A 13,616-nucleotide genomic window follows, 5' to 3' on the forward strand; every position below is an offset into this window, starting at 1 on the left:
CCCCCCCCCACACACCCCACCTGCTCTCCCCTTTCGGTCTCAACTTTGTTGTCCAGCTCTCTCGGCCACCACCCAGCACACCATCCACTTCCCTACAACCACTCTTGTTATCCAGCCCTCCCGACCACATACCCACACCTTGCCATCACTTCCCCAGCAGCAATCATTGTTGTCCGGTCCCTCAAAACACATAACCAGCACCCTCCCTACCTTTGCTGCATTCCCACTTGTCGTCTACCCTCTCCCAAGCCCCAACAACAGCCATCTATCCCTATAACTGTGCATGGGCTCTGATAGCCTACCAATTTAAAACTCTCAAATCCAAAAACTTTACTAACTAAAATAAATTACAATTGTCCGCATGTACTTCGACAGATGTAGTAAACATTTGAACTTGACATAAAGCAATACTACGCAATCCCAAAATAAGAAATTAAATTTATCCAAACTTGAGAAGCATACAGCTAGTTTGAACTTCACAAGCTTTGTTTCAAAATGTGGACTTATCAATACATTGTACGTTGGTTATAAGTGGGCAATCCAACCCATTGGGCAGATTTGTAAGTCTGATCTTTTCAAAACCTAATCATCCATGTCCCAAAGAATGGAGTTGACAATACTTCTGTCCATTAATGATTGTGATGTCAATTAAAAGATGATGTTTTAAGCTTTATTTCTTACCCAATCAAGCAAGTTAACGACTAATATGATCACAAACCTTACAAAATTATTTTGTCTTCCATTTGAATATGGCCTTCAAGATGTTTTATAAAGATATTTCTTCTTTTTTTAAAGAAAAATGTGAACTCTTCAGAAAGAGTTTCTACGGCAGGCCATGACTTCAACCCTTAAATAAGCCCAATCCTCTACATATGAGGGTAGAGTTTACAAAGTTTGCAATGCTATAAACATTTAAATGAACTCAAGCCATATGCAAACTTAAACCCAATCCTCCGCAAACAAAAAGCATAGTCAACAAAGTTCGAAGTAATCAAATTAGATAACACAAATTACTATATGACGTGCATATTACTCATATATCAAAACCAGAAAGGCTTATATTTTAAAAATAATTTTTCAAATTGTAAATGTAGATGATGGAAAAGCAAATACCTTGAGGCTCGATGATAGCCATGAAAACAGCAAATCACAGCCTGAGATGATCTTTACCATCAAAATGACAAACCATTTCAGGCTTGAACTTCAAAAACATATGATATTTTTAGAAAAATTGTGAAATCTAAAAATATCCAACTAAAATCTACCATCTAAAGCTTAAAACAGTAATTCATTATTTTTCTCAATAATGTCAATAATGAATTTAGGTTTAATCTAAACTAAAAAATAGTCAATGTTATACAAGATGTATTTCTATGATCACTCTAAAAAAATATTACGCCAGCAAGAACATGACACGTGATAACCATTTGATTTTGCCACTAGATGACACTACAAAAAGAAATTTCTATGACCAAGACACCTGATCAAATAATTTGCTGCAAAAAGACCATTAAAATATAATTATAGTTAAAGCCCGAAAGTTCTCCAATGGTTCAATTTGTGTTGTGAATCAAATAGTGCAATTAATAAAGTACAAAATCTTCTCTTAGATGAGGTCGTCTTAAACTTGTTCACTTGAAAAAGCATCCACCTCATGTCTAGAAGTCCTCTTAGATGATACAACCAATGGTTGCAAGGATCCTTCAATTAAGTTGGGTCAACTAACTCAGCGGATGAAGTAAATTAAAATAAAAAATAACTGAGGATAATAGAACTACGAGATCTTGACCAAATTGTTATCCTTTCTAACATTTCACTTTAAACTAATAGTGATGAATTTCTTCAACTCTAATATTAATTACTCTTATTATATTTTAACCTAATTACAATATCATATCCATTGACTACAATCTCATGTCCAATTCGATCGAATAAAATAAAAAGTGAAGGGAATGGGATGCTCATGCCGCAAGATCGGCTTAAAATTTGTTGCCTATAATGAAAATCACTCAAATTTTCACACATTCATAGAGAAGATTGTGTCAATGAATATGAAGCATCAAAATTATTAAAAAAGACTCATCGTTGATTCGATCAAGTACGATGATGTCAATAGATGATGAACATGACATCACATAAATCGAGTCTAAATTGCCTTGATCACAATCAATATCACTCAAATATTACCGATTTTGCAAAATAGATCATGACAACACATATGATACGTTAAAATTATCAAGAGGCCATTATGATTGATTCAAATGAGAATGATGATGACAATGGATGAGAAATGTGAAATCATATAAATTGAATCCAAATTGTCTTCATCACAATCAAAATAACTCATTACTATTTCATAAAATGTACCATGAAATGACATAAGTAACCAATTCAATAAAACGCAATGAACATGACAGAATAAATCGATGGCGCTCGAAAAGATTCAAAAATCACCCATTGTGAAATATATTACGCCAACACAACCAAAACATCAAAATTATCTAGGAAGGACACCCATATTAGATGAGATCACCACACAAAAAGAAACACAAAAGTTGCCAACATGCAAAGCTTACAATAAATAAAAAATCACGTGAGGAAAATGACAAGTTTTAATTTTATTTATTTTGAAATTTAATACATATAATAAAAAAATCAATTAGCAATCTCGTATCAATGTCAAATCTCAAAATTCACAACTCGCATACCTACAGTGCCGCCAACATTTCTTCTATCCAATATCCTACACACCCTAAGGTTCCAACACACCCCATCTCTTCTAGCCTGGCACAATACAGGGCCTAGCTCCCTTGTTCTCTAGCATTTTCCTCTGCTCACACATTGCTTTGTTCCCTCTCTTCTTCCTCACTTCCACAGATCTGCCTAATCTCCCACTCCTCTCTCTTGATCATGTCTCGCATCATGCTTATTGTCTGATCTCTCGATTTCGCACACCACTAGCCCCTCCTTTCTCCCTCTTTGTTCACTCGCTCTCTATCTCTTGTCCTTCCTCTTCCGCTTGACGGAACGCTCTAGCATCAAATAGCACCCACCAAAAAGTACATAGCCTTAGCCTCACGACAAACTCATTGCTACCTGTTATATTTCCCTTTCACCATAACCTACTTTTCGTCGACAATCGCACAACAACTTACGAAACTCATCTTCTTCGGCTTCTTCGCAATACTGTCACTTCATCGCCAACTATATTGTCATCTCCTTCATATCTTCTCTTTTCTCTTCCATCATGTCTTTTAGTTTTGTACTCCTCTCAACCTCTCTTTACCAAACCTCTTTCTCTCATTTTCTCTCTCTAACTAGAGAGCAAAAACTCCATTCCCCCCTCTTTCTCTCTTCGAGTGTGTGTTCCCCCTCTCTATCCCTACAATTGGGAGTGTGTAAAAGTAAGAGAAAAAAAGGAAGAAAAAAATGGATAAAGGAAAAACATTTGGTGCATATCCAACACTACAAATTTGTTGTTTCATCATGGCCAACTACATCTCATTTGAAGTCCCGTTTCAATTACTCGAGGAAGAAGAAACGATGAGTTGGAAGAGGAAATGAGGAAATTTGAGAAGAGGAAGCAAGTCGTCGGGAAGATGAAGAGGGGAGGGAGGATAACGCGAGAAGGGTCGGGAACACAAAAGGATATATTTGTGTATAAATTTACTTGTAGAAGGGGCAGAAGAGGCAAGAAATGGCTTACCTAGAGAATCAAAAGGTGAGTGCTGGAGAGACTTGATCCCATGCTATCGAGCCAAAAAAGAAGAAGAGGTAGTTGAAGAAGGTGGTGGCTCGGATGTGCGGTTAGACTCACTGCGCTAGGTCTGGTCGAGCCAGCGACACCGTTCTCACGAATAGAAAGGATAAAGTGACGTCTCTATTAAGCAGAGGAGGAAGAGGCAACGCCAGCATCAGTGTCGTGCGGCCAATCAAAGGAAAGAAACAAGCCCTTGTGCGTAGGATGGAGACAGAGTTGCGCGCAGAGGATTCTCGCACGGATTAGGGTGCGACTGAAGAAGGTAAGTTTCAATAATGTTTATTAAATTGTTTTAATAATAAATTTATAATATATATATATATATATATATATAAAATAGAAAAATAAGCATAATTTTATAGAGTAAAATAATGAAAATTTTACACTCGCATGATTTAAAGTTAAAAGTTAATTAAAATAATTGAAATTTATAATAAAATTAAAATTTCATAGAAATATTATGTTTATTTTAGGATTTCAATTTCACAAGAATCGACATTAAAACAAATCCAAAAAGAAATTAATCAATATCGAGATCAGTACTCATAATTTTAATCTATGATAATATTTTGATACTTCTCCACTATTTTGCATTAATAAATAACAATACTTGCACAGTAATTATTTTAAATTATATGTTTTTTCTTTATTAGTCACGTTGTTATGAATTTTTTTAGTTATTTATTAACTGGTATTGGGATATGTTATATGTAGTATATTGAATTAAATGTGATAAAAACATGAATGATATATTTATATTGATTGTTTGTATATGCATGACTAACTATGATGGGGTCACCCCTTTTATGACACTAACGGGTGAACCCTAAGGTACCGTACACGTAAATGAAAAAAAATATTGATACTGAAGTACTATAAGTAGTTTAATTTTTAGATGGTGCTCCTGTGACGGTTATACATATATAAAATGATATAGACGTCATAGTTGTATAATAAAATCTATTAAATAACATCAAATATTTGTATTCATTTATTAAAAGTTTAACTGACATGAATATTTATTTTCTTTTCCCTTCTATTACTGTATTTTATAAGTATGAGTATTCACTAGCTCTTTTTAGCTCCTTGTCATTTTAAACTAACCTTTCATGTGTAATTAATTAATTAAAAGATGAGCAATATAAGAGAAAATATTTATAAAATGCACGAACAACATGTTATGAGATAAAATTTAATTGTAGCATCTTAAATTAATTGTTTTAGTGACACTTTCATTTGTAAAATGTTATTTATAGAAAACGAAAATATAAAAAAATTTAGTTCCAAGTTCCAACCGTTCGACCGCCTATACCCGTCCGACCGCTTATACCCATCTTGGTCAACTCCAAAACCGGATTACGTCGTGATAGCGCAAGTATAAAAATACAATACTTTAAAATTCCACAAAATCTTGTTTATGATGTGTTTGACACAATTAGCAAAACTGTGCACATTATTCTCAGTGTCGTGGGAAAATTCTTAGGCAACTATTAAGACACAATATGTGAGCCCTGTGCATTCTTTTCATAGCACGATGCAAAAATTTATATACATTACAAATTTTTCCTTAAGGGTATCCCATGCACGTTTCTTTTTTAGCATGTCAAGTTTTGAAGACCATGACAGAGTGGCTTGTGATCTAGACCATGCACGTATTTCTTAGCATAATGTGCTAGCCCAAACTCCCCATAAATACCCTTAAGCAAGGGAGATGATATGAGATTGCTAAAATTTTTAATAAATTTGTAAAGAACTTTAATGAGCATGAACAAAACCTTTCAATGAGCCTTGGATCTTGGATCGTGCTATACATCACACCAAACAATTTGAAAAGAACCATCATGTAATAGAATAAGAGCATATAAGGTCCCTAAGAACTGGACAACAACAAAATAAAACCTTTTAATGAACGATGCTACATCTTGTATTAGATGAACATAAACGAATCCAAATGGAACACATAACTAGACAACAAAGGGCTTACAGTGAATTTAATAAAAAACAATTGCATTCAGAACTCTTAGAATTGTCGACCGAAAGTGAAGTAAAACATAAATTCTGTGTGGTGCCTTTATTTATAGGCCAAAAGTATGCTTTAAAGGGTCGATTTGAACAATCATATGGATTTAAATGCAAGCAAGCAAAATTCAGTCCTAAATGAACATCAGGAATCTAAATTGGAAAAAATTTTATTGGATCTGCAGTACATATAAACAAGCAAATAGAAGGCAGACTTTAAAATCTCTAAAAGAAACTCCAACCCAATCATCAAAGCAAATTCAGCAATTCTAAAATTGTCTTTTTTTTCAATGTTTAACATAATAAAAAAACAATATATGCCATCATCATCAAGCATCCTTAACAATAGCTGATGCTTAGGAACCCATATAACTATAGCTCAGGATACATAAAAAATTGACTAAAAAGAGACCTGTCAAATTTATCAATGAGTTAATTAGCCTCAAATTATTTAATGGCACTCTAGTTATAGAGATTTTAATGTGAATGGCATATTCAAACCTAAATAACCAAATGAATAACATCACTAACTTTAAATAAATGATAAGTCGATATTGTCAACATGAAACCGATTGATCACAAATGCCCTATGATCGTAAAATAAGAAGTTGGAGAGAGGAACAATTAAGGAGCTCCTTAGATTAAAAACTCATGGAATTGTTCAACGAGGGATTCAGATCCTATTCTTAAATTAGATGGGTAATTAAGTTTAAAGAAAAAATTCAGGCCTCTTTTTCCAGGATAAGAAATAGCATACATATTTAGCAAATTTTGAATATTATGATGCAAATAAAGTCGAATTTTATCTATGATTTCATTGGAAGTTCAGACTAATCAATTAATTACCCGCTTTGACATCATTTCTATACCACAAAAGGTTAAAATAATATTTTTTTTCTTTACCCAAACTCTTCTTTGTCATTTTTGGTGATCATTACCATCATAATCATCATAATGATCCTTATGCTCAACCAAGCTATTTTCCAGCTATCTCTATATTAAAAATTCATAACTGTCTAACGTTAAGCAGATAAAGAAGGAACTTTTTATGTATTAAAGCATATATGACTCATTTTATACGATTTGAGCCATTCAATACATAAAAAAGAGCAAGGGGGTTACACGTTTTCAGTCATGAGTATTTGATGTATTTGATGATGATCAATTTCACATTTCACAAAAAAAAAAAACCATGTCAAGAGTTGCTATCTCCAACAAAAAGTATCAGGTCAATTTTAAGAAGCAGAAGAAAAAAAAAAGCATTTGCATTATATTCTCAGTCAATTACGCTTGATGAAATTTCTCCCGCAAAAAATTATTGGCATTGGTCTAGCAGTTTTATTCAGAGGCTATTCTTTTTTCTTCCAAAAAAAAAGCGAAAAAAAAAATATTTTTTTCTGAGAACATGAATAGAATGGTACAACCTGCTCAATGAAAGAAATCAAAAAGCATGTCGTTGAAAAAACTCTTGACACAATTAAAATTCTCCAAAAAGAATGAGAATATGGTATAGAAAATTACTTCGGCTTGGATCAAACTTCACAATTTCTTTATTGTCTGTGACTTCCTCTCTGGAGGCAGTTGCTAGCTCATGGACATGTTCCTTTAACTCCATCGTCAGTTTTCCCTTTCACGCTGTAGATCCAAACTAAACTTGTAAATAAAAAAATGTTCCTTTCAAGTCTTCAGTCAACAGATAAGAATCGTCAAGCAAACTCATTTGAAGGTGACAAACAAATAGGGTTAAAAAAACAAAAAAAAAAACATGAGCAAAGTGAGATAAATTGGAAACGTAGATTTAATAGTCTGTTTTATGGAGTACGTAACAATCTCAATATGTTTAATTTACCATGGTGGATAGAATCATTGGAAATGTTGATTGTAGCTTAGTTGTCATACACATCACCATTGGTGCTTTAGTATGAACTTTTAAATCTTCTAGAAGCCTTCTGAGCCACATCCTTCAAAAAATTTAATGGGGCATGGCGGAGAACTCAGTATTTGCACTGCTTATGGTAACTAATATCTACTCCTTCCCCGAGCAATTATATTTCCCCATTCAAATGAGCATTAGTTAGATACAAATTTATGATCAATTATAGATATCAGAAATTCAATTATAACTTCTTCCTTCATGTCTAACATTCAAGTTGACTATTAAAATCATGGAATATAGGGTATTTATTTAGTTTTATCTACATTTGGTTGGGAGATGAATGAAAATAAATGGAAAAAACCGTCATATTTTCTTTTGAAATTTAGACGTGTCTACTGCACACAAATTTGATTGTGTTTCCGCGTGAGCACAACAAAAAACCATGATGCAAAAACTACCAAAATAAACAATATTCTCATTAATCCTGATCTAAAATTCCACTCCATTCCTAGAAGAGCAGCAAACCCTCTCAAGCACGGTAATGGATAAATTCTCCTGCAGCCTATAAATGTTTAGAGAATTAGTTCTAAAGTCGTCTCAGATAACTACTGAAATGGTAACTTGCAGGATTCTATGGAAATAAACAATGAGCAGCTAGACGTTAATTCGTTGTGTAAATTAGAGCCATGCACTGCTCTCAGACAATTGAGATAAGTTTTATTCTTAAAACAAAAGTTGTAACGAGTATTACATCCTAAAGCAAATATTTCTACGAATAAATTGCTTAGCAGATTCATCTTCAGGGCAAGGCTTCATCAAAATAAATCAAAATAAACAAGCCATGCACTGCTCTCAGACATTTGAGATAAGTTTTATTCTGAAAACAAAAGTTGCAGTGAGTACTTCATCCTAAAACAAATATCTCCATGAATAAATTGCTTTGCACATTCATCTTCAGGCCAAGGCTTCATCAAAAGAAAGCAAAATGAACAATAATGTTAATCAAATGAAAGATCTATGAAGAAACTGGATCATGAACAGACATGACCTCTTCCATGGATCATGAAGAGAATAGAAAAAATTCCCATCTAGCTAATGTTTGGTAGATTTCATTTATACAAAGCTACATATGAAAAGAGGGTTCTTTTAAGGGAAAAATAGAGTAGGAATCGCTTAACTGAAGATGATGAACGAACTCCCTCTGGGCGGCTCCGGTCGCTTCCCGTCTTTATCGAGACGGAAAGCCGTCGATGCAATGGTCGTCCGCCATCTTCCACAGGCAACTGGCTTCACGCGGGGACCTATGACTGCTAACGGTGGGATAGAGGTTCGGGTCGATCTCAATCGGGATCCTGAGAGCCTCCGATTAGATTTAAATTAGGGATCTTTTACTTCACATGTCCCCCTATGCTAAAAATTATCTTTTTTATTTATAAAATATGATCGAATTTTACTTTGAAAATAACGTCAATTTTTACAACATAATACTTATTTTAAAGACCCTCCTTTAATATTGAGTTGAATAAGAGTCAAAACAATATCGTAATCATGTTTTATAAAATTGTAACTTTTTAAACTCTTGATTGAAGATAAGTTCAAACTTTCATTTGTAGAGTAGTTCAAACAAAAATCTAATAAATAGTGCATCAAATGAATGGAGACGAGCAAAGTAGTGAATATTCGAGCCCAAGCTCATTTACGAAAGCTCTCTTAAAGCTCAACTCAAGCTTAGGGTTGTGTTAATAATGGGCTTATTTAATAATAAGGTTTGAGCTTGGTTCCTATTGGGATTATCAATTTTATTAATGGGCATCTTATTTAATAACATAAAAAGTCTTAATTGAGTTGTATTTGATGTTAATTCGGGCAACTTATTTAAAATTTTGAACTAGCCTTATGAAATTGAGCTTTTTTAACCTAAAAGATAGGATTTTAAACATTATTGTATATTGTCAAGACTTAATTGAGCTTTTCAACGAGATTTTCTGTAAGCTATCACCAAAAGAGAATCAAAAAAGTTAAATAAGATACTTATTTTATTATTCTTTATTGTAAATGTTGCAAAACATTTTGATGTCATATTTATAGTTGAGGTTTAAAGAGAGGGCAACACAAAGATATGGATATGGTATGGTTAGGTGAAAAAATTAAGTGGTCATCCGAATACAAGTATAAAATTCATGTTGTAATATTCCCCCCTTAAGATAGGTTGTATATGTTCTTAGCAGACATCTTACATATAAGTGTAGATAGGGTAGTGGGTGGAAGAGCTTTGATAAATATATTGGAGTTTTTATGTTCAGCTTAGATAGGTATTAGCTTAACATAACCATCTTCAACTTTTTCGTGAATAAAATGATAATCAATTTCTACATATTTTGTTCATTCATAGAAGGTGAGATTGGTGGAGATGTGCATGGCTACTTCATTGTCGTAGAGGATAAGATTTGAGGTGGGTCTTTGGATGTCAAAGTATTGCAATAGTTGTCTTAGCCGTGTTATTTCTCTAACTATGGTAGCTAATACTCTATAACAATTTAATTGATAACCTAAAGACTTTATTTTACTTTTTGGCTTTCCATGATATTGAAGAATCTATTAGAAAATGCAGAACTTGGCGACATATCAATTTGTATCTGAGAATACCTCTGATTGGCATCCGAGAAGGCTTTTAATTGTTGGGTGGTATTTGTTAAAATGAAAAGTCATTGCCTTGGTGTAGATTTGGGGCAGTAAAGAACCTTACTGACAACAAGTAAGTGTGGTGTATGGGTTTGAGTTATGAACAAAGTTGATATGTGGGTGATAAATATAATGTATAGTCGAAAGAAGGTAAGATAGATGAGAAGTCCCACTAATTATCGATATGCATAACTTTCTAGAAGTTGCTCCCAATATTTGGCATTAAGGTCATCAACATGATTCATAAGTGTGTTGGCCCTTCCATAAGTTATAAATTATAATGTAATTGACAATGTGTTATACATTACTGTTCTTTAGCAATTTTGAGAACCAAAAAAATACATGAGGTTGCCCAAGACTTAAAGCTTGAACTAAATGTGTGAAATGGTCTTTAAAGATTTGACTGGATGAGCTGCAAGTTTTGCAAGAAATATATTATCGACAGAGACTAATATAGCAAACACATTATAATTTTTCCTGTAGTGAATAGAAAGTGATCAGATTTAGATTGTGTAAACTCAGAATAAATTAAATATTTTGATAGTTTAGATCAACATTAGCAAAATTCTTGTTTAAGATCATATAATGATTTTTTGGGCTTGCATAAAAATTTGTGACTTTGGTCAGCCATCTCCACTTTACCTTTGTAACCCGATGATAAATTCATATAGACTTCTTAATCTCTATGTAAGAGCACATTATTAACATCTTGTTGATTGGGCATTCAATTTTTGATTTTCGAAAAAAGGCAAAGGCAATTTAATTGCATTCATTTTGGCGATAAGAAATAAAGTTTCAAGATTTTCAAGCACTTTTGTTATTTGTAACCCTATGCAACTTGTCAAAATTAATTTTTAATGAAAGAACCATTAGGGTTGTACTTAATTTTTTATGTCCATTTGCACCCAATAAATCATTTTCGTTATAGCAGTCAAACAACATATCAATTTTAGCTATGTGTGAGTGCATGTAATTTAGCTTTCATTAACTTTTATGACTTAGGAATACAAGCAACTTGTTGGTGATGATATTATGGTTTGAAATCACTAGACATACTAAGTGCAAAATTTTAGTGGTTTTTCATCACTCGAAAACTTTGCTGATATAGAGATTTGATTGGGCAAGATGACGTTGGTGTGGGTGATATGTGTCATATGTATGATCAATTTTGCATTTAAACACATGTGTCATATATTGCAAAGTCACATAGAGGTTAGATTTTTAATTGTATTTCTCTTTTCTCTTATCCAAACTAGGAAGTGATTATATGGAGAGAATTTAGGTGCAATTCTTGTCATTTTGAAAATATATTCATGTGAATTTGGTTTTTTGCTATTGCAAAAATCTCAATTTTCATGTTAGACCAGTAATTATATTTCCCTTTCCTCTTCTTCAACTACAAAAATACTTAGGACTTATGCAAATATCTTTGTTTAGTTATTAGATTAGTAACGACAACCTTAGAGCTTAATAAGATCCTTAAAACAAATAATGCTCCATCATTTGTCATCAATCTTATCATATAGGGCGCAAAACCTAATAGTATCTTTTACAATTGGTGATAGGTTGAGCAATTTAATTTTATTTTTCATTGCTATTCTATTATATATTTCAAATACCAAATGTATGAGAACCCACAAATTCAAAGCCAGCATCTCAACAGGCATTTATAGTCATCCAACGTCTAAACATGTTGATACTTGCATGTGTTCAACAAAGTTTCTCCTTGATTTAACCAATCAGTATGTCATACTGGGCTTTTAAGCAAGAACAATATGAAAATTTATTGTATTTTAGTTTTTTATACAAACATATATATTTATATACATGTATATTATAAAAAAAATGTATTTTTTACACACATATCTTAATTTATATTTATGTATATACATACATACATGTATACGTGTATTAAGTTTATATATATATATATATATATTCGCACTGCTTCTAAATTCCGAGATATTCACAATAACAGAAAATTAAATTCGCATGTATATATTTTAAAAATAATTAACATTGTTACTAAATTTTCTCCAAATAATTCTTTCAAAGTTTGAACAAGAGGAAAAAGAAATGTCATTACTGATTTAACATGAAAACTAAAACATTTCCAATGGGAGACATTTAAATTTTCATTGATATATTTTGAAAAGAATAAACAGTGCTCAAAAATTCGCTTCATACAATCTTTAATGGTTTGAGGAAGAGTAATGGAAAATACCATAAATGATCTAAAATGATAATTGAGGCATTTTATAATAGTAGAAAACCAAATTCTCATGCATATATTTTCAAAATAACTAGCACCACTTCTAAATTCTCCCTAAATAATCTCTTCAATGTTTATTGCAAAAACAAAATTCTCTTCGACAGAAGAATTTTTAAAAGAAGAATCATTGCTCCAAAATTTTCATTGATAAATTTATCAAAACTGAGACATTTGAGATAGAAAAAAATAAAATTCTCATTGATATATTTTCAAATGAAGAAACATTGCTCCAAAATTTTCTCCATACAATCCATTCAAAGTTTGAAGAAGAGTGTATGGAAATGTCATCACTGATCTAACCTGAGAATTGAGACAGAATTGAGACATTTACAATAACTACAATAACAAAAAAAAAAAAATTTGCATGTATATAATTTTAAAATAACTAACACTGAACCTAAATTATCATCAAACAATCATTTAAAAGTTTGAACAAGATGAAAGAGAATGTCATTTCTGACCTAGCATTAAAACTGAATTTTTAATAGCAGAAAATCAAATTCTCATTGATATATTTTGAAAATAAGAAAATTTTTTAAAAAATTCTCTCCATACAATAATTTCATAGTTTAAAGAAAAGTAAAGGGGAATACCATCACTGATCTAACATAAAATTTGAGATATTTGCAATAACAAAAAACTAAATTCGCATATATATATATTTTAAATAATTAGTACTGTTTCAAAAATTTTTTCAGACAATCCTTTCAATGTTTGAACAAAATGAAAGGAAATTCCCATTGTTGATCTAACATTAAAACTAAAATATTTTTAATAGTCAAAAACTAAATTCTCATTGATAAATTATGAAAACATGAAGCACTGTTCCAAAATTCTCTTCATACAATATTTTCACAATTTGAAAAAAAGTAAAGGGAAATACCATCACTAATCTAAAATGAAAATTGAGACATTTAGAATAACACACACACAAACACACACACACACACACACACACACACATATATATATATATTCAAAATAACAAACATTGCTCTTAATATATA

At 31.9% G+C, this 13,616-nt stretch overlaps 1 protein-coding gene across 4 annotated transcripts in view; it reads right to left on the reverse strand.

Moving 5' to 3' along the window:
* LOC110020790 overlaps positions 1-9,020 on the reverse strand; it is a 17,963-nt gene extending 8,943 nt beyond the window's left edge. Inside the window, exons 1-2 of one of the 4 annotated variants that reach the window (XM_020719019.1) lie at positions 8,834-9,020; positions 7,301-7,414 (exon numbers count right to left, since the gene is read on the reverse strand). In XM_020719019.1, the coding sequence (XP_020574678.1) occupies positions 7,301-7,394 (94 nt within the window). In that variant the 5' untranslated portion in view covers positions 7,395-7,414; positions 8,834-9,020. Of the gene's footprint in view, positions 1-7,300; positions 7,433-8,833 lie in introns of all 4 variants that reach the window. The other 3 variants (XM_020719015.1, XM_020719016.1, XM_020719018.1) reach the window with 3 other exon arrangements.
* Between the last annotated feature and the right edge of the window lie 4,596 nt (positions 9,021-13,616).

Source organism: Phalaenopsis equestris, unplaced genomic scaffold (assembly GCF_001263595.1).
Source record: "Phalaenopsis equestris unplaced genomic scaffold, ASM126359v1 Scaffold000107, whole genome shotgun sequence".
Lineage (NCBI taxonomy): Eukaryota > Viridiplantae > Streptophyta > Magnoliopsida > Asparagales > Orchidaceae > Phalaenopsis > Phalaenopsis equestris.